At 35.0% G+C, this 25,949-nt stretch overlaps 1 protein-coding gene and 1 pseudogene across 1 annotated transcript; one reads left to right on the plus strand and one right to left on the minus strand.

Moving 5' to 3' along the window:
* Window positions 1-7,692: 7,692 nt before the first annotated feature.
* On the minus strand, window positions 7,693-9,907 carry LOC132167874 (probable pre-mRNA-splicing factor ATP-dependent RNA helicase DEAH5; annotated as a pseudogene).
* Window positions 9,908-14,083: 4,176 nt separating this feature from the next.
* On the plus strand, window positions 14,084-25,623 carry LOC132166167 (kinetochore protein NUF2 homolog). The gene is made up of 11 exons (XM_059576944.1): window positions 14,084-14,354; window positions 14,848-15,066; window positions 16,240-16,330; window positions 16,415-16,594; window positions 17,388-17,477; window positions 21,031-21,138; window positions 21,984-22,037; window positions 22,278-22,392; window positions 22,475-22,632; window positions 22,721-22,816; window positions 25,145-25,623. Exons 1-11 carry the CDS (start codon window positions 14,191-14,193, stop codon window positions 25,211-25,213), a joined length of 1,344 nt encoding a protein of 447 aa, XP_059432927.1. The 5' UTR covers window positions 14,084-14,190; the 3' UTR covers window positions 25,214-25,623.
* The last annotated feature ends 326 nt before the right edge of the window (window positions 25,624-25,949 follow it).

Consider the following 25,949-nt stretch of genomic DNA (forward strand, 5'->3'; position numbering starts at 1 on the left):
GATTTAACCAATTTATTTTATAACCAAATGTCGTCGTGTTTGGCAAACGTTTATGAGACTACTATGTTTTCCTGTGTATCTATTTCATAATTTTCATCCAAATTTGAATGGAGTGACGTGTCAAAGAATTAATTACCAGTTAATTTGTGTTCGGAGCGTCACGCTCTCTCACCCTATGGCTCTCTTAGCTCTTAAGGGACAAAAATTGGAGGCTAGGGGCGGAGGGTCCCTATTTATAAGCCCTCGTGTTCATCCTAAAAGTTCAGGTGTCAAAATCAAAAAAAAAAAAAAAAAAAAACACCAGACAGACGTCGAATGTTCGAGATCCAACTTCAAACGTTCACTATCGTGTGTTCGAGATCCAACTTTGAACATTCGGGCAACACAGAAAATTCTTAAAAGTCCAAAATTCTACCCTTAACACTAGAATCGATCCCAACACTCGCTTGTACCAATTTATAAATGTCAGGGTATTAGAGAGAGAGAGAGAGAGGACGAACGCTATTAGGATTTGGACTTCTATCCCTGAGAGGATTTGGACTTCTATCCCTAAGATCTGCCGAAGACCTCAATCTTTGAGTTATGGCTGGATTTTGTCATGATCAGCCATAAATAGTTACCTTTAATGGCAATTTTGTAATAGTTTGAACAGGGTTAGATATAATCTGTTACGAATTCCAATAATATTTGAAGTTGTCTGTCTAGTTAAGGGGATTAAATTTACTTTATTCTTGAAGTTTTAGGAGTTTTTTAATTCGAAATCGAATGTTTAAAAATTGGTAAGGTATTCCCTAATATTTCAAAAAAATTTAATTCAGATCATTTGTTACTAATTTTCGTTTAATTGGACGGAAATCATTCCACGTGCGTTTCACGTGAAATTTTGATGCCTTCTATTTTAATTTTGTCCTCATTAAAACCTATGAAATTACGTAATTACTTTCATTACAACCTATGAAATTGAAGATAATTACGTAATTTCATAGGTTTTAATGAGGGCAAACTTAAAATAGAGGGCATCAAAATTTCAACTGAGACGCATGTGAGATGATTTCTGTCAAATTAGACGAAAATTAGTAACGGATAGTTTGAATTGAAAATTTTTAAAACATTAGGAGAATACATTGCCAACTTTTAAAAATTGAGGTTTAAATTGAAAAACTTTTAAAATTTCAGGGGGTAAAGTGAATTTTCCCCTTAGTTAAGTTATGGTGTTGAATTCAAGTTATATAAGTGAGTTTGTAGTTTTCTTTTTTAATTTTTAATTTTTTTTTTTAAATAAGTCTATACATTCAATTTCTGGTTCTTAGAGGGCCTGTTTAGGTGTGCGTTTGAGGAGCCTAAGAATTTGAGAAATAAAACTTTTAAGTCAAAAAATGTTTTTTGGCAAAAGCTTAAAAATGAAGCTTTTGCCAAAAGTGCATTTTGACAATTTTTTGGCTTTTTAGATCCTTAAGGTGCTTTCAATTTTTTTAATATATATATATATATATATATATATATATTTTCAAACAAACTTTTTGAGTGTTAAATGTACTTTTAGACCACTCAAACACATACCCAAACAAACCCTAAGTCTATAGGAGCGTCGCATGGAATATGTATCGAATTATATATTTTAGTTGGGGTGTTACATGCAGTGCCAATACAAATTTCACCTTGCAGTGACCATTTTTTTTTTTTTTTTAAAGACACTTATTATAAAAGTAACAAATAATTTTACAAACTTGTAACCGTGTTTTTTTTTGGTAGATACAAACTTGTAACCTTAAATCAAGAGCCCTGGCTATAACCCTCATTTAATTTACCCATGGAGTTATCATATTTTTGTCAAAAGAATGCCTCCTTGCTAGCTATGGCATGACAAATAAATATCTATTTAATATTTTGACAAATAAATATCTATTTAATATTTAACTTTGAGTATTCTATCATGTCTCTTCATGTGTTTACAGCATGGTTGAGACTCACATTGATCGAAATGTTCATTCATGTTTCTATTATCGAAGAGACAATATCTGCATTTTTATATGCATTTATGAAAAATTTAAACAGAAAAATAGGAAATTAGAATTTATCTTTGCCAGCTAATTGGTTCTAACATTACTTGTTAATCAGCTAGTAATTGAAAATGATTTGCATGACTTTAACCAAAAAAAATACAAGTAAAAAAAACTTCTCAATTTGGCCACGTAAATTGTTGTTCATATACTATAAATATTGTGGTTTCTACGTACAAGACTACCAAACCATAAAAAGAATTCAAAGAAGACTTGGGAAAGATGGATTTAATGGTTGAAAAGGTTATGAAAGGAGTTTTTTTTTATGATAATGGTGGTGCTGGTCGTACAAGAAACCAACCCTTCATTTTCCGATCTCTCTCTGAATCATCCCCCCTCTCCAGTGGCGGATCCAGACGACTTATATTGGGGGTGCCGCTAAAATTTTTTTTGCGTCCTAAAAATTTTCTACACCCTAAAAATTTAGTAATTCACACAATATATGCATTACAACAAAATATCTATAAAAATTCGTATTCAAATTGATATATTATAAATGTAACGTGTTGGCACTATATGAAGAAAAAAAAAAAAAAAAACTTTCATTCCCAATACAGAAGTGTTTAGCTTGCTATAGACATGATTGAGCAACAACAACAAAAAGCTAAACAATAGCTTCAACAAACAAAGTAACCATTCAAAATATTATCTACCTATCACAAAGACATAATAATACAAACTACTTATTAATTACGAAATAAACTTGAGCGCAATTAATAGTGAATCAGAGGTATCTTAAGGGATTTCTTGAAAACGAACCAAACACAATAAGGTCTAGTCGAATGCTGTAAACCAATAAAAACAAATAATGAATTAGAAAAAGAAATAATTGAACCAAAAAAAAAAAAGTTATCTTCTAAATTGTCTTATAAACTTCCTCCCACACTAATTAATTTTAGTACTTCTATTTTAGTTTAAATTGTATTCTAAACTTTCTCACAAAAAAAAAAAAAAAAAACAATTCACATCTTCACACCTACTCCTTTATTTTTTTTTTAAATTTTTTTCTTCCTTAAAATTCCACTTCATTCCTTCTAGAATTTAATGCTTACATTTACTCTCATCATTTATTTATTTTTCTTCCTTCAAATTCCACTAACGCCTATCTTCGTCTTTTTGTCTTAGTTCGATCTCCTCACCTATTCTCTTTAATATATATTTTTTCTACCGTAAAACTCACCCTTCTACTGTCTCCAATTATTTCTTTTATTATTATGATTTTTTTCTTCCTTAAACTTCAGTCTTCAACTCACGCTCAAGCCTACTTCTCAGAGAAAAATAAAATAAAAAATAAACTCGTGCAAGCCTACAGCCTACTCCTTGCAGGTTTTTATTTTTTTTTCCTTAAAAAAATTTCATTCTTATCCTTTAACCACTCATTTCTTATCTTCTATTTCCAATTTTCCACCTTTCACGAGATAATACTCCTCACTCCTCACCTCCTCACTCCTCGCCAGACTCACCTCTTCTCTTCCCATCTCAAGACTAAGCCTTCAAAGTTCAAACAAATGAACAATCAAACATGAAACTCCCACTAGGACTACTACTACACAGTGCAGTGTGTCGTTGGGGTGCCGTGGGTTACATGGGTAGGAAAAAAGAATTTTTTTTTTTAAATCTTTGCGTGGCACCCCCAAAGACCAACGTGGCTCCGCCACTGCCCCTCTCTCATTCCTTTTTCGCATTCCCCTCCAATTATGTCTATCTCTCATTATAATGATGCTAAACTTCAAAGGAGTCATCCAAAGAGAAAAAATATTCCCAACGAAAAACACAATCCTGCTAGTACTACAACGGAGAAACAAGATCCTGGATCAATAAATACTCCTAATAAGGAAGAAGAAAGCCATAATTCAAAATTAGAAAATGCAAGAAGGGCATGTAAGAAAGAGTGTCACAAAAAGGACAAAGGGTTTAAAAAAGGGTCAGGTAGGTATCCCACTATGAAGCAGGAGTTTGAAAAATGTATGAATGATTGCTTGAAGAGAAAGATGCAAGAGCCTTAAGATTTTGAATTCAGTAAGAATTCATAACCTCTCTCTCTCTCTCTCTCTCTCTACTTTTGCCTCATCAACTAACAGTCAGTTTTGATTTTGCCCCACGAACTGACAAGTGTAACATTTAGATACATCAAACTATCAGGATGTTTTATTTAAGTTACTCTATTAGAGTCAGTCGTCTGTTTAGATGAAAAAGTTGTCACGTGCTATGCACGTGACCACTTTTCTCTCAACCTTCCTATAATGCCCTTTATTTCTTTAAAAGTAAAACTCATCCCGTGGTGGCCGGAGCACCAAAAATTGTTAGAGCATATCATGGAGTTCAAAAATAATAGTCACAGTATAAGACTATTACTGACTTACAGTTGAAGAATATCACTGAGTCACACTTGAAGACTATCACTGAGTTACAGGTGAATAGTTAAAGATTATCACCTAGCTAACCTAGCTAGAGTAGAAGTCTATTTGTATTCAACATGATTCTCCTATAAATAGGAGCATGTTATATTGTAAATATTACTCAGAGAAATAAGAGCTTAATGCAGCCTTAGGGCTTGATCTTGTGGATGTAGGTCATAGACCGAACCACGTATATCTCTGTGTCACTTTCTTATTATTTATGCTTTATTATTTTCGCATTATAAAATCTTTCATGGTATCAGAGCAAATAGGCTAAGGCCAATTGTTAGATCTTGGATTGCAATTTTCTTTTATGTTTCTTATCATTTGTTTCGATTGATTTCACAATCACGAAACCCGTTTATCTATATTGTTTTATTTTTGTTGAAAACAAAAAAAAAAAAAAAATTATCGTCAGTCAGATACATGTAGAGCCAACCCCAACCCACTTCCTTTGCCCGACCCTTACACGGCCATCACCGGTGTCGTTCTCAGCCCTTCAGTTCTCACGGCTCATTCACCGGCAGCCTTCACAACCTTACCTTGGTCATCAGAAACCCTTCGCCAGCGTCTCCAAGCAACCACGGTTGTCCTTGACCCGAAGGCCGTTCTGCAACGGAGAAGCTGGGTTTTTTGAATCATATTTTTTGAAGGCCACTGAGCTCCGCCCAGTCCGTTCCACAATCAGACTTCTGACGATCTGCACTGCGAGCCATCCACCATCGCACAGCTCTCCATTCAAGAACCCATCGCAGTGCCACCACACAACACCAACACAAAACCGGCGCTGCCACCAGTTGTCCATGCTCATCTCCCAAATTTCAACACCCAGCCGCAGCACCGGTCTTTGCCTCACCGTTCACAGCCCCGCTCCATCCGATTCAATCGCATCCATTCACGCCAGACTTTCAAGGGTTATTTTGTGGAGAAGAAGTGTTGTGTTTGGTTCCAGGTTTTGATTTAACTTTATCTGGGTGTGCAAATATTCCTATTCTAGTTTAGGAATATGCTATTCTGGTTTAAGCTTCAGATTTAGTTATGTTTGGTTATGGTCCTTATCCCAGCTTATGTAATCTGAAAATAAGATATTACTCCCAAAAAAAAAAAAAAAAGAAGGGCCCAAGATGCCCATTTTTTTTTCTCTCTTAGCCCATAGTTGGCTTTTCCTTTCTTTCTCTTTTAGCCCATAGTTGGCTTTCCCTTCTTAAAAGAGGCCATAGTTGCCCATTCTTCTTTCATATTAGGTCATTGGCCCATTATTTGTAATTTGGCATTCGTGGTATTGCTCATGCCAATTTTGGCCTTTGTGGTATTGTTTAAAACCTAGGCTTATTTTAGCCCACAGTTGGCACATACCGGCCATAGTAGCCGATGCCGGCCACAGTTGACGAAGTTCAAGTTCAAGAGCAGCCAATGTTTCAAATCCGGCGCCACCAACTCCACTCAACTACCTCAGCCGCCACCAACTCCAACGAGTTTCCGGTCACCATCTCAGCCTCATTGCCGACCAAAGAACAAACTCAAATTTTCACAAGTTTACACCTTGAGTTTGAGGAGAATGTTAGAGCATATCATGGAGTTCAAAAATAATAGTCACAGTATAAGACTATTACTGACTTACAGTTAAAGAATATCACTGAGTCACACTTAAAGACTATCACTGAGTTACAGGTGAATAGTTAAAGATTATCACCTAGCTAACTTAGCTAGAGTAGAAGTCTATTTGTATTCAACATGATTCTCCTATAAATAGGAGCATATTATATTGTAAATATTACTCAGAGAAATAAGAGCTTAATGCAGCCTTAGGGCTTGATCTTGTAGATGTAGGTCATAGACCGAACCACGTATATCTCTGTGTCACTTTCTTATTATTTATGCTTTATTATTTTCGCATTATAAAATCTTTCAAAAATAAGGTGGGGCTAACTCACATCCACTCCCATTTCCACTATCTGTTTTTTTCTTTTTTCTTTTTTTTTTTAATTAGACTACTTTTATTAATAAATAATTATAAAGGGTAATTTTTATTTTTTACTAGTCAAAATGAGGGGAATTTGGAAAGACTTTAGTCAAATATGACTTTTTCATCCAAACCATGATTGTAATTGCTAACGGAGCTGCTTAATTACTACAAAATGGTAGTTTAATGTATCTAAGTGATACACTTTCTAAAAGAATATGAGGACCGTGTTATACCCCCAAACGCCAAATTGACAAGATTGATTATGCAAACTCATAAATAACATGTACAACGAAAATTAAAACATCACAATCACAACACAAACTTGTTGACGAAGTGGAAAATTTGGGACAGTCAAACTCGAAAAATTACTATAAAATTACTTCAGAAGATTTAGATTGCAGATAGTAAAAAATACTTGAGAATCTATAGACTCTTGCCAGAAAATTTATTAGCTTTAATAAAGGGTAATTGATGATATCTTTGTGTGTTTTCACAAGTTTTGAAGAAAATGTCAAAGCACTTTGCTCAGATGCAGGCTATACAAGAACAGGTGGGCATATGCTTTCGCTGGCTACCTTATGATTCTTATGCTCTGCAGTTGAAATCTGGCAGCTTTTGAGTTGGCCATGGGAAAGAACTTTTTGTGATCTGAATGAATTCCTGATGTGATGCCCATACAGAAATCTTTGGATATATATATATAATAAAAAATAAAAAAAAAACTTATGAGCTCTTCTATGCTCAAGATAAAATAATTTTTGACATGTGCTTAATAAGGCTTCTGAGTGTTGTAATTTTTTTTTAACATCAGCACCTTTAATAGGTAAACTCTGCCAAATCCTTTGAGAAGGACTTTAAGGCTTTAAAAGCTAAATTGAGCGATAACCCCAAAGGGTTAGCAGATAAAAGAACACCACCCAACATACTCCATCAAGATTTAAGAAAATGTCAAGGTCATCAGTAACTCACCCAAAGATAATAATCTAGAATAGCAACCATAGTCAACCAAATTCCAAACAACTCCATTTGAAAGACTTGGACAAGTATTCTTTGCATACAGATATTATGCAAAAGCAAACCAGATTAAAAACCAAGAGAAAGTTGGCTCATGCTTTGGGAAGAACAAAGACAGAAATTCAGTCAGGATTCACAACTTCAATTAATAGAAGTCAATAATGTAAAATAAGAATGAAGTTAACTGAGAAACCAGCAATTGCTCCAACATAAAAGAAATTTGGGAAAACTTTCTCATCAGAATTGTTCAAAGGTGGTCATTTACATTTAGAGCATCAAAAACTTGATAAAACTATACAAGGAGACATTCATAACAAGATACACAATTAAAATGAATGACAAACTGATTTATCCTTTTCATCAAGAGCTCCTAGACTGTAAAGCTGTTCCATGGCAGAAAGGAGGGCTTGAGGTGAAGGTGGATCCATGAAATCAAAAGACAGAAGATTATTTATCCCCATAGCTTTCATGGTAAGCGTAGTAAACCCAAGATTTATCCTCTGGATTTCAGGAATTGAAGTAGGGGACATCTCATTGCGGTATGCACTCTCAGTGTAGGGGCGGTAACATTTCCCAGGTCCCGTACGCCCATCATGCTCGGCTCGTTGCTTAGCTGATGCTTGAGAAATAGGAGTAATCACCGGTGAATCAAGCCCTTTTGCTTTGCAAACCCAGGATCAATGACATAAAAAATCCCATTAATCGTTAGAGATGTTTGTAGCCACAACCACTTTCCTCTTCCCTGGAGGGACAGCTTCAAATATCCTCGACTGCATTTCACTAGGAAGCGCACTATATACCGGTAGAATAATCAACTCCAGGACATTGTTGCTTAGCCCTTTCATCCTCTCATAGAGAGACTGGCACGCAAAATCAACCTCATCCTGACCAGTCAAGAAGAGAAGGATGTCTCCTTCAGGTTCCATCAAGTGAATCTGCAACACAGTAACTAAGGATGCATCTAGATAATCACTTTGGGGCTGCTTGGTGTAGAGTATCTCCACAGGAAAATTTCTACCAGGAATTGTAAATATATTACAGTTGAAGAAATACCCAGAAAACTTCTCTGCGTCCAGAGTGGCAGACGTGACGATCAATCTAAGGTCGGGTCTCCGTTTTACCAGTTGCTTGAGTAATCCAAAAAGAACATCAGTGAAAATTGTCCTCTCATGTGCTTCGTCGAGCATAACAACAGAGTACTGAGAAAGGTTCTGATCAATCAAAATTTCCCTGAGAAGCATACCATCCGTCATGTACTTGATGATGATGACCAGTACAATCCTCAAATCGAATGGCGAATCCGACTTCCTCGCCCAACCGACAACCGAACTCTTCGGCAACCCTCTTGGCCACAGACGTCGCAGCCACCCTTCGAGGCTGAGTACAACCAATTTTTCCCCTGGTGGTGTATCCAGCTTCGGCAAGGTATTGAGTCACCTGAGTTGTCTTACCGGAACCAGTCTCGCCAATTACAACCAGGACCTGATTGTCATGCACAGCCTGGATGAGTTCCTTCTTTAACTTGTAGATTGGTAGCCTCTGCCTTTGTTCCTGAATGGAGAGCTTCGAGCTCGGCCCAAAACTGATGGATTTTCCATAAGAATCCTTCTTCCACTCCGGCATGTCGTATGCTGATAAACCAACACCCCTGAGCTCCTGCGCTAGATGCCTCTCGCCTGTCTCCGGCATTGGGTCTTCCCAAGGACGATTCAGATCCTTGGGAATGGAGTCCAACATTGTCTTATGTTGCTCTTCTCTCACTTCTCTACGCTCCTTTATCAGCGCAGACTGCAGCGCCGCAGCACGACTCATAGACCTTCTGGGTTCTTGAAAATCTTTACAGGTGACATATCCATTGAATACCTGCTTTGCCCTTGCAAGAACGAAGGCTCATCGTCGTTCAGCTCAATCTCGAGCTCCTCCTCGGCACCCACTTCTTGATCTTCCTCATAGGTCGGAAAGTCAGCAACGCTCGCAACACCTGAAGTAATCAATTGCTTAGCTTCCCATATCTCCGGTGAGCACATCCTCTTCAACGGTCTCCGTAAATGCCCGGTGTCCATCACTCTCGAAACCCTGCCCTTGTAAACCTTAAACAATTCCAGCTCATCTTATTGGTACCGCCGATTTCTATCCCTATTACCGGAGATCACCGGCGCCGACTACTTGGGACCATCGGAAGCGCTCTCTTTCTTCGGATCCTTCTCCGACTTGGGCTTCGGAGAGAGAATGGCGCGGATTGTCGTCAGAAGCGTTCGGACGAAGTAATCGGGCATCTCAGCGCCGTCTTGCTTCAGCTTCACGTCGAGTTCGTCGACTGTCTCGCATTTCCGCCCCAGGTAGATGATGAACTCGGCGAGGGTTTTGTCACCGAACCCTAGATGGGTTTCGAGATCCGTGCAGATCTTGGAGACAAGGGAGAGGAACTCGAGCTTCTTCAAACCTTCGTCTTCGGGAGCGGGATCCATTGTTGGAAGATGAGCTAAAGAGATTTCTTTGTGTGAGTTTCGTGTTATGCGCATTGCGCATGCAGAGACTATCCAGACCCAAAGTAGAGAAATTAGGGAGACGGCAAATTTGGATTTTGAGGGAGAAGAAGAGTTGGGGTTTATGGCGGCTGCCGATGCTAGTCGTTTTAAAATACCTCATTTGAAATGCAAAAGACCACCGACCTTTATCGAATTAGGATTTGAATACATATATTATTTGTTATATTTTAAGGAATTTAAAAAATAAAATAACAAAAATATCATTTAGTTATATTTGAAGAATATTTTTGTTATTTTAAAAAGTAAAATGACAAAAATACATTTTAAATATAACTAACCAGAGGATCCTTATTCCCTTCTTGGATTTAATTGGATTTTGTAGATTTCACAGTAGCCCAACTTGTTGGAACTATACTTTATGAAGTATGGGTTATTAGTTTAAATCTTCATTTCACATTTTCCTTCCCTTTTACCGACATGTAAAAAATATATAATATATATATATATTTATTACAAATACCCCCTTAAACATATCATTTTATTGTTAATATCCCTCTCAAACCATCAATGATGTTAATATTCATCATAAACTACCAAAAAAATATTGATATTCCCTTTAATGTCAAAAAATTTAAAAAAATGAAAACCCATTTTTTTAATTTTTTTTAATTTATAATGATATTTTTATCTTATTGCAAATTTTTTAGGGTCAACTATTAAAAAAAAAATTGAAATTTTTTGTCTTTTTGTCTTTCTTTTTTTTTTTTTTTTTTTTAAGTTTTAGGTTTTTTTTTGGAATTTATAAGGATTTTTTTTAAATTTTTTTTTTTTTTATCTTATTTAAATTTTTGTAGGGTTATTTTTATCTATTTGTTGGGCTCTAAGAAGACATTGACACGTTGCAGCCTTTCAATAAGAGCCGATTCTCTCCCTAGAGCATTCACAGCAGCTATCCAATCATTTTCCCTAAATTTAAAGATTCAAACTATTTTTTACTTCCCTATGTCAATATACACCCCAATAGCTTCCTTAAATGTTTCCCTATATCATTAAAATATATATATATATATATTTTTTTTTATTTTACCTTTTTTATATTTTATTCCTTTAATTTATACTTTCTCTCTCCCTCATATTTTCTTCTTCTTTCTTCCGACAGTAGCCATTTATTCTTCCATGTGATTTTGCCCTTTTCTTCTCAAATGGTTCAAGTTTGTGTCTTCTATTTCTTCTCCGATTTGTGTCTGCGATTTCTTCTCTGATTTGCGTCAAGTTTGAGGACTCAAAGCATTTATGGATGAAAATCTGATCGTGAACAAGGACGGGGTTCAGATCGTCTCTCAGACCGAAGTTGAAGCAGTAAGATTTGATGTTTTGGTTTCAGTCTCTGATTTGCGATTTGCAATTTCTCCTCTGATTCACCATGTTCATTCCCTCTCTTCTCCTCTGAAACCTTAAGAAACTCTCCACCTTCTTTGATATTGTTGCTAGCCATTGGAAATGAGTTGACAAAATCAGAGGTCTCTTTGAGATTAAGCTTGCAAAGTGGGTCAAGAAAGGCCTCTCTTCTCTTTCTGCATTTGCTTGAACGGAGAAGAAGAACAGAAAATGCTGGGGGAAAGAAGGGGAAGACGAAGATAGGAGGGAGGAGAGAGAGAGCGCATCAATTTTATCAATATAATATTCATTCGGATTGCTACAGTGAAGCACAAAACATTCGGTTCTACTGGTTCTACTATAGCGGCTGATGGTTTAAGGAAACATATAGGGAGTCTGCTATGGGTGTTTTTTGCGATTTTTTTGACATTTTCCCTAAATTTAGGGAACAGACCCCCTTATAGGGAGTCTGCGCATCAATTTTATCAATATAATATTCATTCGGATTGCTACAGTGAAGCACAAAACATTGGGTTCCACTATAGCGGCTGATGGTTTAAGGAAGCATATAGGGAGTCTGTTGTGGGTTTTTTTGCGATTTTTTTGACATTTTCCCTAAATTTAGGGAACATACCCCCTTATAGGGAGTCTGCTGGGAGTGCTCTTAAAAGAACGTTGAAAATGAAAGGGTTAAAAAAAAAAAAAGAAGGATAGATCATAAAAGATAATAATTTTACTCTTACTATTAATTATCTAATGTATACCTCTAACTCTAGCACTAGCGATTTATTGGGTGAGGAAGATTAGATTGGTGTGAAAGATATCTCTCACGGCCGAAAATAAAAGTTGGAAAATATAACTACTTATGTCCTAGATATAGTCTGCCCAATAGCAAATTTAATAATTTATGCTTTAACCACAGTTATACATAGATTAGCGGAAAAATTGAGGTCATAGATAGTACGTAATTGTAAGATTTGTATTGTATCTATGATATTGTAACCTTATAACTTTAGGCTATAATTTTTTAGAGCTTTTATGTTCTTTAATGTAAGAGTTTGATATTCTGAATCTTATTATGAATGAAATTGCAAAGATTCTCATTTCAAACTAAATAAATAACTCTAGCACTAGCTACTCTATGCAATCATAAAAGCCAAATGACAATCATATTTTTAAGATATCTTTGCACTCCAAAATTTCAGGAGAGTAATCATATCTCAAGAGTCCAAAGGAAAGCACTGCGATATAAGTGCTTTTTATCTACCTTCAAATAATAAAATAAAAAATAAAAATTAGAACTCCGTGTTAGAATTAAATTAAATAAATTTGTTTTTTTCCGGTGAAAAACAAATGAAAGAGATAAACATACCTCCATTGTTATACAACGAGTCTTACAGCTTTAATTGATAGTTGCATCACTGTTTGTGGGTGTATGGAAGACACTATTCTTTGAACCCTAATTTTACAGATGACCGAAAGAAGTCATTAGCCAACTCTATTTATATATAGGGCGAGAGTATATCGCTTCTCTCAATTACTTAAAAAATGGTTCAACTCATTATGGACCAAATAATAAAACGGCTATGTCAATCCATCCAAAAGGAAATAAACACAACACTTCATGCATTGAATTTATCAAGTGGGGTGGCAAATACTTGCAACTTGTTTGTAGAGGTCTCAATGAAAGGTCTTTTGGGGAGTAATTGGCTCAAAGAAATCTAGGCATGGTTGCTTAGGAGTTTTTGGTTTATATCGGTTTCCATTTGGGAAAGAACTTTTCTTGAGGAACTCTGCAAGAAGTTGGGGCTTCAAAGTCATATAGAGTTTTGGTGAGACGCTTAGAAAAGAGGGAGGAGAGAATGGACACTAGAGCATCAAAGAGTGTACTTTAAATGCATCTTTGATGGATGCTTATCAATGTAGGACATGGAGACCAAGCACATGCCATATCGATTAGAACTATAATAAAGGCAGAGAATCGAAATTGCTCTTAAGTACCTTAAATCTTAAACTTTAAACCCTAAGTTACGTTACAAAGTCGCTTTCTTTAAGAAATTATTTGTCTCTACAAAAAATTTTATGTAAAGGAGTGCCGCAAATAGTTTTCTAAAATACAATGAAGCCCATAAATCTTCTGTCGTTTAGTTACGTTTTGCATAAATAAAACTAAATCTGAAAGCCCTGGGATTTTCTATCCTACCCAAGTGCGCCATCAAAGCGCTATAAAAGCACCACTAATGCCCCACTGCCCATTGCCTTACACATACACACGTGTATTTGGTGCTTCGTACCGTACTAGAGAATACACACATGTTCATACACTCATTACTTTAAATGCCAACTACACTCTTTTTTCCTATATGAGATGCTTTTGTTCATTAGTCTTTAATACCTTTCATTTAAAATACTTACAAACCACAAAATATATATATTAAATCTGAAAATTCTTTAACAATATCATCGCAATTACAATTGTGTGGGTGTTTGCTCCAATATGCTTGTTCTCATCAAATAAATATTTAATTTCAAACAGACGCACAGGGTAAGGGTAAGGTAGCTTTTGTTGTTTCACTCGAGGATTTTTTGATATCAAATCTTTTACACCAAAATGATGTAAAACTTATTAATTGGAGATCATCGAAATCATGATAAAATCTAAGGACTTGATTGTCAAAATTAGAAACATGAGGACTAAATTGAAATTAGACAAAAACATAAGGGCCATGATGTTTTTTTCCTAGCATCTTCTGTAATTTTCTTTTGGGCGGGAAAACGTCGGAGTCTCTCTTATGTAATTGAAATTAGACAAAAACTCTCACTCGTCCGTCACAGTCTCTCTCTTAACGAAGAGAGAAGTGTGGAATCGCAGAGAAATCTGAAGAATGTCGAAGTTCGAGTACCCAATAATGTCGCGCAGTGAGATAGTAGCAATCTTGGCGGAGTCCCAGATCGCCAGCATCTCCGAGCACGATCTCTTCAACCCCAACCCGGATTTCATTTTGGAACTCTATGTCCGTCTCCTCTTCCACATCGACGCTCTCCACGAGTAATGTACCAACACTTGGGAGTTACAAGTTTCAATTTTTTCAGATAATTATTTAAAATTTCATAGAATTTTATTTTGTCGATTTTTACATTTTAATCAATTGGGGTTGTCCCTAATGGTCTGTTTGGTTGCTGGCAATATGCGAGAGAAAATGGAAAGGAATTATGGCTTAGAAAATCTCTAGATTTGTTTCTGTTTCAGATAAGGGAAAGTGGAAGGGCTGGCAAACTGGGGTATAAAGACTTGACTTGATATGGGTTTTTGATATTTTATTTATTGCTCTTAGTTTTCCTGAATTAGAGAAGAATATCCTGGATTGCTGAGAAAATGAAAAACCCCATCTGCTTTCTTTATCTTCCGAGAACTGAAATTGAACTTTTTAAACATGAGTTTCTTCTTTTCTTCGGTTTCGTAAAAAGGAATTTTTCAAATTTACTTTGGCTTTTTAGGGCGTCTGAGCTCTTTTCCTTTCTGGGGTTTTTGATTTGTGCAGGGAAGATAATGGACAATTGGAATTCGCGGCGCTTGAGCAGCTCGAGAACCCAGACTTTCATGTCGAGTCGGCCCGGACTGTCAAGCTGTACAACCGCATAAAGGAGGTGCTGGCATCGACAGAATGCCCGAAAAGATTTACCCTCAAAGACCTGCTAAGACCAGATACTGACAGGACTGGATTTTTCCTTAGCTCAATTCTCAATTTTTGTCTTCACAGGTAAGTTCTTGGTTTTTGATGTTTTTCAGTTTGTGTGGTAGACCTAGTTATTAGTCGCCAAAACGAGAAATGGATCTTTTGTGTTCTTTGACTGAGTTGGTTTCTTAAAGTAAACCTTGATTTGTTGCATAAATGATTTGTGATTATTGTTGAGGTTTATATGAAAATAAAGAGGACTGGAACATTTGCATCAAGATACTTTGGTTAATGGCAATTGTCTTCTATAAGTTCTTCAACTGGTTCTTGATCACCAGTTACACTTGGTTTTAAGAAATTCATTGATCTAATTTAATGCGAAAAGTGGGAGATGAGTTACTTCAGCTAGTCAGCGCGAGAAACAGGGGTGTGAGGGAAATTGGAAAAATTATTACAGTGTTTCCAATGTTCCAGAAAGAATGGTCAATACCTCTGCTTTGGTTGAATCCTGGTCTTGGACTTGTATGGCAATAGCGAATGCAGGTTGCTGTCATTGTCATTGCAGATCATTCTAGAGACCCATTTGACCTTGACAAACATGAGAACAACTATCAAGTTTCATAGTGGGGTAACTGGTGGCAAGAGTTAATTTAAAATCTCTTGCAGTAATTGGTGAATTTTTTGTTTGGATGCTTTCCATTTTCAGCTTAGTTATTTTATAATTGGTCATGAACATGTCTGGACCCAAAGACTTTTATGTGAATCCTTAGTTAGTTCCCGTTAGCTCTTTGCAAATATTTGTAATATTTTTGTTCTGATTTTCTTTTTAAGATATCAAATGCATTTCATGTATACCATTGCTTTCACATGATTTTTCTGTGTTATTTTTTACAAGATCAACGGAAATGATAAAGACAGTAAAACCCTAGTCCTAGTAAAGTATTTGTGACACTCTTCTAGTTTTGAGTAAGAAATGCTAGAATAAACAAACTATAGAGAAAGTACATTGTGCTAAAGAACTGATGACTTCTTATTTTGAACATTCTACAAAGTATTAGAATTACTCTGCATTATCAATACAAAAAAAAAGGGGGGGGGAGGGGGGGGGGGAGGAATTACTCTGCATTTTGAACATTAAGGAGGAAGAATTTAGTTTCGTGGTTTTATAAATGAACTATCTACCAATGGATTTTAGTTAATTTTTTCCAGTGATGGTTTTGCTTCTATTATACATTGGATAATGGTTTTCAATCTCAGACGGGCAAAACTGGATTTCCTACGTCCAATTGTGGATGAAGTCAACCTTCTTGAGGAGCAGCAAAGAGAGTGGGAGGCTAAGATATCCCAGGTTTCTGTAATAGATCCAGAAAGGAAATAAATAAATAAAAGCTTTAAAATAGGCATCCACTTGTGCTAAATGTTTGCAATGCAGTTGAATGCAGAGATTGAGGAGTGTAATGAAGCAAGAGAGAGGGAGTTGCCTCTTGTTCAGGAGGTAGATGCAAAAGTTAAAGAATTGCGTCAAACCATTGCAGGCCTCAACAATCACCAGGTGTCTCTGAGAGCTTCTTATCGCAAGCTGAAGGAGAAGACGGAAGAAATGGATCAGAAGGTCAGGTTATTGAAAATGAACAGATGTATTGGTCTAAGTCAATAGCTTAAGAATAAGCTTACAAATTTTGGGTCTATTGGGACAACTGGTTTAGTTGTTTGTTGTTTGATTTAAAGTTATATATTTGGTGGTCATTTTGTTTTAAAAGTTAATCTGAAGAAACAAATTGCTAGTTAACTATTTTATGATGAATCTATAGCACAGACTCTTGATCATATGATTATGCTCATTTGGAATCTTTTACAACTTTATGTTCAAGAAAGAGTACAGCTTATACACACAAATATTCAAAAACCCATTTTTACGCTGGTTGTAGTTGTTGAAGTTTCTCTTCATCCATATTGATAACTTATTTTGTGAGTTGTGCGTCTGTCTTCTCTGTGTCAACCACAATGATATCTTTCAAAGGTGTTATTTCCAGATTATTTAATTATTTTCTCGTTATTAGGTTGCTTATGCCATTGAGATAGGTTGATTATTTTTTTAATCGTTAATGTTCATCTTCTTCTTCTTCTTCTTGATTTTTTTTTTTTTTTTTGTCATGAGTTTCTTTCTATCTTCCCAGATTTCAAGGTCTGAGTTTTTTCTTTCAAATACTTGGTATATTTTAATCTATTCTCCCTTGTTTATATGAGTTGGCTTTTTTCTGCCTGTTTGAGCTGCAGTTTAGTGCTGTATTTGAGAAGAAAGTTTTCTATTTTCAGTTCATCATGTAGATTGGTTGTTCAAATATGTTTGCTTTCTTTTTAACTGCTATTTGTTTCATTGTTCTTATTTTTCCTCTTTCTTCCAGATTTCAAATGCTGAATTTGTTCTAGTACAAAGTGTTCAAGAAAATGCAAATCTACGTTCAAAAATTGTCCAGTCTCCAGATAAGTTACAGGTATTTCTTTCTTCTCAATAACTAAGATATGGTAATTTATAAAAGAGGTAGTGCATTACTGTGATTATTGCGAAAGTTGTAACCAGATAAAATAATAAAGTTACTTCAACACAGGTGCTACAGTCAGACATAAACATAAAGGCATGGGTTAAACTTTTCTGGTCTAATTGTTAAATATAGAGTAATGGCCTTAGCCCATTGTAGCATCCGTTATGAGAACCTCTTTGTAGCATGAAGACCACAATATGATTTCGTTAGAATTGGGAGTAAGATAAGTTAGTAATGACGGATATGTTTGGCCTTTTTCACAGAAATATATAAATGGCCTTAGTCCGCATGTACTCGCTGTGGTAGCACTCAATCTCAAAATAACTAAGTTTGTTTTCATAACCTTTTTGACCTCTTTTCTTTTTCTGGTCGGGTGCTTCTCTTGTATACTTTTTGTGTACTTTGTGTGCCCTTTGGTTTTAATGAATGTCATGAAAATCGTTTACTTATCAAGAAAAGATATTGGGAATTGTACAATTATACCATCTAGATCAGAAATATAACGACGTGATAGGAGCCACATTAGTTGATCTTTAGATAACTCTCTGATATTGCTTGTGAATGGGACTCAATTTCGATTTATTCAACTCAACTAAGTCTTAGGCTCCAATTTTTCTTTGCTATATCTGTTGCAGCATTGGAAAGTTAGTAAGCAACAAACCTTTTAGTGCACAATGAAAGACCAAGCTAAGAATTTGAAATTATGTTTTTCGAAGGCACAAGCTATTTTTTGGAATGAACTCAAAACTTCCACTGTCATCAATGACTCTTCTCCAACCATTGTTCTAGGAATCAAATAAAATCTTAACCTTAGCCAAGAGAAAAGGTCGGTTTTTGGTACCATTGGTTCATTTGTTGGATTATTGGTTGAACCACTGTTTTTTTAGTATGATAATTATCTATTGAATAATGTTCATAGTTATAAATATATACATAATAGATAATGAATAAATATAAAAAAGATAACATATCTTGACAAAGAAGCACATGTGGTTTAGTGTTAGTGCATGTATTCAAACTTGAGGTTGTGAGTATAGTTCGCAATGAAAATAAGTTATAATTTTTAAAAAAGATGATTAGTTAATCGTATTCAACCAATCAGTTCTATTTATTTAACTGTTTGCTAAAAATTTTCCTGTTCAATTGGTTCTAATCGATTTTACTGCATATCTGGTATAATAAAAATACCAAATAAAAAATCTCTTGGTTTATGGTTTTGCTGGTACAACTGTCAAATTGATACGGCTCTGATAACTATGCCTTCTACAATTTTCCACCCCCACCACTTGCTGAGCAACCCTCATTGGTCACAAAGCAGCCCTCTGCTATTCGTTGGTGATTGTCAGCTGGTCTTGGGTACCTTTTAGTCATTGGCTATCATCACCATGCTGCTTGTTACAATCCCCAGGTGTTAGGAATCATAACCATAAGCCAGTTTCAGCACCATAAATTTAAAAAATATACAAAAAATTTCAATTTGTGCCAAAACCGCCAACCATTGGTTGTTGTTGACTCTCAGTTGCTATGTGAGTACCTTTTTAGTCACTAATTATCATCACTATGCTGCTTCCTACAATCCCAGGGGATTAGGAATCATCACCATTGGCCAGTTTCAATGCCCAAAAATTTAAAACTATACAAAATTTTCAAATCTTGCCAAACACAAAAATTACTTGTGAAAAAATAATCTTCAACAAAAAATAAGCAATTCAGTCCTATTTAAGGTCATATTCTCTATCAGATTATCTGTTTTCTTCCCTATTGCCCATTGTAAATTTTCCTTCCTGTAGCCTTTCTAGCTCCTATAATAGAATGAATTTCTAATGTTAGAATATTAGTTTAATCTTATCTGACTATTTTAGTAGTCTATCTTGTGTAGGAGTTGTGATAAAATGTAACTTGTTGATAGACTGTAAATTGTAATAAATGAAAGTGTGGGTATAACCGTGAAAAATCAACCTACCAATTTTTTCTCAACAAGGTATCAGAGCAGTCTTAAAAAAAATTGCCTTCATTCACCCTTCCCCTGTTCCTCTTCCCCCTCTCCTGACAGACATGTCTCTGTTCCTCATCCTTCACCCATGCTTCCTTTCTTGCTTCTCATCTCTGTGTTTGAAGAAGTCATTGACAACATATGCAAAGATTTCTACTTTCAGTTCCCTCTGCTTCTAGACAAGAGAGACTATTTGATGGTCTCAGTTGAGTGGCTTTGTCTTTCTCCAGTGATGTCTAGTGTATGGTGGTTTAGACAACAGATCTGTCACACAACTGCAGTGGTCATTGGTTGTGGTTCACTGTTGTTGCAGTCAATCATGTCTGGTGTTTTCCGGTGAGCGGCTGTCATGGTTGTTATTGGTGTCTCCATTTTTAGTGATTCTGGTGATGTCTCCTTTTCGCATGGTTATTGGTTTTCTCTATGGCGTTTTCTTGTGGCGGTTTTCTCTATGGCCTTTCCAACCATTTATTTTTCTCAATAGTTTACAACTCTGATATGAGGTGTCCAACATGGGAAACTCAAACTGAGATGACTTGTAACAAGGTTTTGCTGTTTAGTTTCCTAGATGGTGTCTGACATGCTCACCCATGCATGCACAACGTGGGTAAACAACAAAGATAAGGATTATGGTGGTATTTTTGCATTTATGACTTAGGGTGGAATTATTCACTTACTGAATTTCATTTTGATATTCCTAATTCCACATATTGCTTGTTATTCTCTTCCCACCATGTTTCTTATGTTGAACTTGATGCTAAATTTATGAATACCAAAGTCAATAATGTTGCTACCACTCATTACTCCCTAAACTTAGAACTCATCATTCTTCCTATAATGTTTAGCCTGGCACTGTTGAATGCCAAATTTATGCAGGCTACCTTTCCTTGCCTCTCCACCCTCCTCCCCTTGTTCTCCTATGTTTTCTATATCTTTGTAAGCCATTCTTTATAAGTAATGCTAGAAACTACACTTTTATCCCACAATGCCCAGATCCCACCAACCCTTGGATTAGTTCTTGTTTAAAAAAATTATATATCCAAAGGTTGGATGGGACTACCATATCATCGTTATGGCATAAAAATGTGGTATATAACATTACTCTTCTTTATTTGATCGGGATTGCATATTATTGTGTGTAGATATGGAGTTCGGTTTGTGTATGTGTGGTTAAACTTCTTACAACTTGTGTGCAAGTATCAAGTTTCTGTTATACTTCCAAATTCATGTAGTAGTGGATATTACTATGATCTTCAATCCCATATCATAGGTTTTCAAATAAGGGGCTCTATGATATTATTCTTGTCAGATTGGCTTTTCAATGAAGTAGTTTGATTCATTTCTCTTATGTCTAGTGTAGAGAATTAAATGTAGCATGGTCTATTAATTTTATGATGTTTTTCTCTTTCTGATTGGTGTTCTTGGTTCTATATTTCTCACATTAAAGATTTTCCCTCTGCTTTTCTTATCAACATGTAAGTAATTTTTTTTTTTTCAAATATTTTCTTAAAGAGGGCACTAGAGGAGAAGAAATCAGTTCGGGAGGCGGCAAAGAATGCTGAAAAAATAGCAATGCAATCTTATCAGGAAAAGAATGCCATTGTTGAGCTTTATACAAAGGTATACTATTACTATGTTAATAATTTATTCTCATTCATTTGCATGCTGGACATTTTCATGAACCTATTTCAAATTAACCCTTGCCTTTTAACATTTTGAGGAGGTTTGCATATCAAAAATTGCCTTAAGTCCTAAAAATGCTCATTGACTCAGATAGCTTGTTCAGCCTGTTCCCAGAAAAACTTCAAGAATTTATTGCCTTCACTGAAGAAATGGCTTTTGATAACATGATGGACAACATGGCTTCCATCAATTTCCTAAATACCATGTAGTTCTTCAACTTCTATTAATCTGATGTTTTGAAGTAATTGCATATTGAGTGTGCATAAGTTACTTCTCCGTAATCATTTTTGAATGAGATTTTATCTCAATGAGTAGTTTACTATATATTGAATTACAAGTCAATTAAGCTAGTGCTACTTTAACCCTGTTGTTCATGGGAGCTGAATATTCCTGGATTGGACAAAGATGCATGCATGCGTACATGTATCCCTCAAAATTGTCAAATAAACGCCATTAAATTGTTATTGCGATATCATACCAGTCATATTGCTGTTGGTTCTTTGTAAAGTTTCTCTAAACTCTGAAGTTAGTTTACTGTGCTGATGGCCAGATTATGTAACCTATTTCTCCAAGTAAAACATAGCTAGGTACACATTCACAATAGCTAAACACATGGGAAGTTCGTCTCCTTGGAGGAATTGCTGTCCTCTAATTTATGACAGCCAACTAGTCCAAGACTAAGTGGATTAAATATTGGTTAACATGCATGCACAGAAAACCACCCAGAAAATTTACTAGCTTTAATAAAGGGTAATTGATGATATATTTTTGTGTTTTCACAGGTTTTGAAGAAAATGTCGAAACATTTTGCTCAGATGCAGGCTATACAAGAACAGGTGAGCATATGCTAGCTGGCTATCTTATGCTCTGCTGTTGAAATCTGGCAGGTTCTGTGTTGGCCATGGGAAAGAACTTTTTGTGATCTGAATGAATTCCTGATGTGACGGCCATACAGAAATCTTCAGATATATAAAAAAATCAAGAGCGCTTCTATGATTAAGATAAAATCATTTTTGACTTGTACTTAATAAGGCTTTTGAGTGCTGTATCTTTTTTAACATCAGCACCTTAAATAGGTAAACTCTGCAAAATCCATTGAGAAGGACTTTAAGGCTTTAAAAGCTAAATTGAGTGATGAGGGAATGCTGGATAAGTCACTTGAGGCGAAACTGGTGGAATGGCAAGGCAAAGGTAACTTCTTAACCAAGCTAAGTTATGTATCGTTTTCTGAAGTGGTATTTTTGAGCTTAAATCTTTCTTCTTTTAACACCAGCTGAACAGTTGGATGAATTAAGAAAGCAGTTAGAAAAGGAAAGAGATCTAAAGTGCGAGGAGGCTACCAAAGAGTTCAATAATGTTAAGCTTGAGGTGGAATCTAGGAGACATGATCTGGAAGCAAGGCAAAAGAATGTTGAAGCTGTGGTTCTGGAGGTACTTTGAATCTCCTTTTAGTTGTATACTAAGCTATTTGATATGAAGTTGTCTAATATTTAATTTTCTTCTATTCTGCAATTTATAGGTGGATACTATAACTTCAAAGACTAATTCTATAAAAGAATCTGGAGCAGCTAAACTGCAGGAGTTAATTCATAAATCCGAAGAGATTCGGAAAGAGGTGCATTTCAATAGATTCCTTTCTCAACCTACGTGTGTATGTTTGTCTCTTATGAAAATGAGCTAGCAGTATAGACTTGTGAAGCACTGGAAAAGACGGAACATTGAATGGGAATCTAAGAAAATAATTTATTGAAAAAAATGCAAAATTAGTCCATGTGGTTTATCTGATTTGCAATTAATTCCCCGTGGCATCAAAATGAACTCAAAGATTCCTGAGGTATGCCAAAAAAATAATTTAGTCCTTACACAATCAAAACTAAAGCTGTTTAAAGATTAAAATAAAAAAATTAAAAAAATAAAAAAATAAAAAAATAAAAAAAATAAAAAAAAGAACATAAGTGAAATGACAAGACTTTTATTATTGTAACGCATTAGAACCATGAAAGTGATATAATGCACCCCTGACTATAAAGCAATAGTAGCCAATTTTTTTCTGACAAAAGTATGAGAAACCGAATGTCATCCCATGGTGTATGCTTATGATACAGCTCCAAAAGGTTATACATAACTATATATAATAATCACTTCTGAGTAAAATAAATGAAACATAGTTTTGAGAAATCCTTTGAGAATGAAATCATAAACATTATTTCCTAAAATGAAATGTATATAGTTACTTTTTCAGTGAAATTTTGAATTGAAGTCTCATATTCTTTTGAATACAGGATATGTGAGAATTGACATTTCTTACCTCAAAAGTCGGAGTTAAAATTATTGTGTTTCATTAAAATTAGGATGTTCATGAGAATAATATTTTTCAAACAAACAGCCAAACTTTTTGGAATTTATGGAAACTTCACAATTCCTATCTTGAATATCTACGTAAGGAACATACCTTTCTACTCTCTAGAAGAGATTCGTCAAGTTGTCAGACACATTACCTAATCAATTTGTATGTAACTAGATTCATTATGACTTCAATTTTAGAAACTGTTGAACTAAACCAAGAACATACACAAAAAGAAAAAGAAAGTTGCTTTATGAGTTAAGGTAGATTAGTATTGTCTAGTATTTAAGGATTTATCCTTATCTTATATGTAGTTGAGTTTATCTTTTCATTTATCTTTCTCAACATCTAGTTTGCTTAAAATTTCGTAGAAGCAATTATCTTATTTAATATGAAACTTCCATTTCTATTGTAATAGAAGTATTGCCCAGAAACTCATAAGATCAGACAAACTTTTATTAGGGGTTTCAAGTGGATAACATAAACCAATTTCAATAGGAAAGACTCCTAGAATTTGGTGACCTAAAAACGTGATTGCTATGCAGAAAAAGAGATGCCTTTAAATGGAAGAGAGAATTAATGAGAACAAATGGTGTGGGAGAGGGAAAAGTAAATATGGGAGAAAAAGGGTTGGAGAGAAATTTTAGGTATAATAAATAAGGAGGTTTAAACTCTAATTAACCAAGTGAAGGTTTAAATTCTAATTAACCAAGTATACTTGATGTCTTGAATTTTTACTGAAGGAGACATTTCAAATGCTATTACATGTAACCCAAATTAATTCTCTAATGGCTATTTGGAGGATCTTACACCTTGAGCTTGAGCTTCCACTTTATGTAATATATTCAATAGATAACAGATGTGGTTTCCCTGCTTGACTCAACTAGATTCAAAATCCTGTTGTTCTAAAGATTCCACATGATCCACCACCCCCCACACAAACCCAAGAAAAGAAAGAAAATGAATGCTCATGTTCTGTTTTATTTGTACTTATTATGAATTTTTTTTTAAAGTATTGTTTTTTTGGCCATAAAAGATACTTTTCTGCTCTTGAAAGTAAAAAGCTCGAAAGCAAAAGATACTGTTCGCCTATTCATTGAAAAGGTACTTTTCATAGAGCAAAAAGCCAAAAAGAAGAAAAAGCTTTTAGTTAGAAGTGAAAATATTTGCATTTTTGGAAAGCTAAATCTAAAGCCTAAAAGGCACATGCTAAGTTTCAACTTACTTCGAAGGGTTTTGTTTTCATCTTTGACTGTTAGCAATTATCCTAAGGAAGTTTTCAAAGACATCTCCTAGGTTTATCAAACATGTTTTTGTTTGGATTGCTTTTACTTTATGCAGCAAAAATCTTCAAATATTTGCTTATTTGAAAATCCTAAACCCTAAGATTTTCAAATCATGATCAGTGTTGGACCATCGTAAATATAACTTGATCAAGCTGTGTTTCAGTGAGTTTTTCTTTCATTTTCAATCAGGAATTGTGGAAACTAAACTTAATTTCTAGCTTAATACTGCTTTCACCAAGTCAGTTGATTTGGTGCTTTAATTTGTATAATTGTTGAACTGAACATGGTCTAATGCTTGTATGGCTGGTTGCAGTTTCACCAGTATGCAAAATCTATTGAGGTCTTGCTGCCTGCCAATGATAGAAATGGAGCCAAATTCTAATCGAGTTGGTATAATTATTAACCTTCAACTACTATGACTGCAACTCTTTATCTGGTTTGACTGCGAAATGCATCTTTAGCCCTTGCAAAGTTGAATTTCTTGTTTCCTTTGTTGCAAGCGTGGAAGTCATCCTAGCCCAATTTGATGTTATTGTTAATAGTATGTTTCTCAGATTTTTGGCTAAGATCTAGTGTAATCTTTTTTTCTTTTTCTTTTTTTCCCCCTCAAAAGGTACCTTTTAGATGTAGGCACAGCTTCATTGAGCTTTGTTCAAGTTTGTGCTCTGTTTCAAGTTCTGTTCATGTACAAATTTGTCAAGCTTGAGCTTTTACTGTATTATCATTCTGTAACAATATTGCCATGGATATTTTTGTGTAGAGTATCTTAATAGTGATTATTATTTTACATTTTTGTTCATGATTATGGCTTTAGCTCTTTCGAGCTTTGAAATCTAATTTTATACAGGCTAGTAAACAAAAATAATTACTTGGAGCCAAGCTTTAGGCAATTACTGTTTATAGTATAATCTTAAGTTAATTGCAGTAATAAATAATTTATATATAACAAAAAGTCTTTCATATTGTCAAAGAGTTGAACAATGAAATATTTGCCATGGATAAATCAGATTTCCCCAATGTGGTACTACTTGGAGGTTGCATTTACTCAAAACACATGGGCTTTTGATTAGAGGAATTGGTGAATCCATCACTACACTAAAACACATGATATAAAGCAC

The sequence above is a fragment of the Corylus avellana genome, chromosome ca1, assembly GCF_901000735.1.
Source record: "Corylus avellana chromosome ca1, CavTom2PMs-1.0".
NCBI lineage: Eukaryota > Viridiplantae > Streptophyta > Magnoliopsida > Fagales > Betulaceae > Corylus > Corylus avellana.

Bases quoted from the DNA above. Each gene is read 5' to 3' on its own strand.
- LOC132166167 (XM_059576944.1), top strand. From the start codon at position 14,191: ATGTCGAAGTTCGAGTACCCAATAATGTCGCGCAGTGAGATAGTAGCA. The intron at 15,067-16,239 runs GTAAGTTCTTGG...TTTCAATCTCAG, and splicing joins CTCAATTTTTGTCTTCACAG to ACGGGCAAAACTGGATTTCC. The intron at 16,595-17,387 runs GTCAGGTTATTG...TCTTTCTTCCAG, and splicing joins CGGAAGAAATGGATCAGAAG to ATTTCAAATGCTGAATTTGT.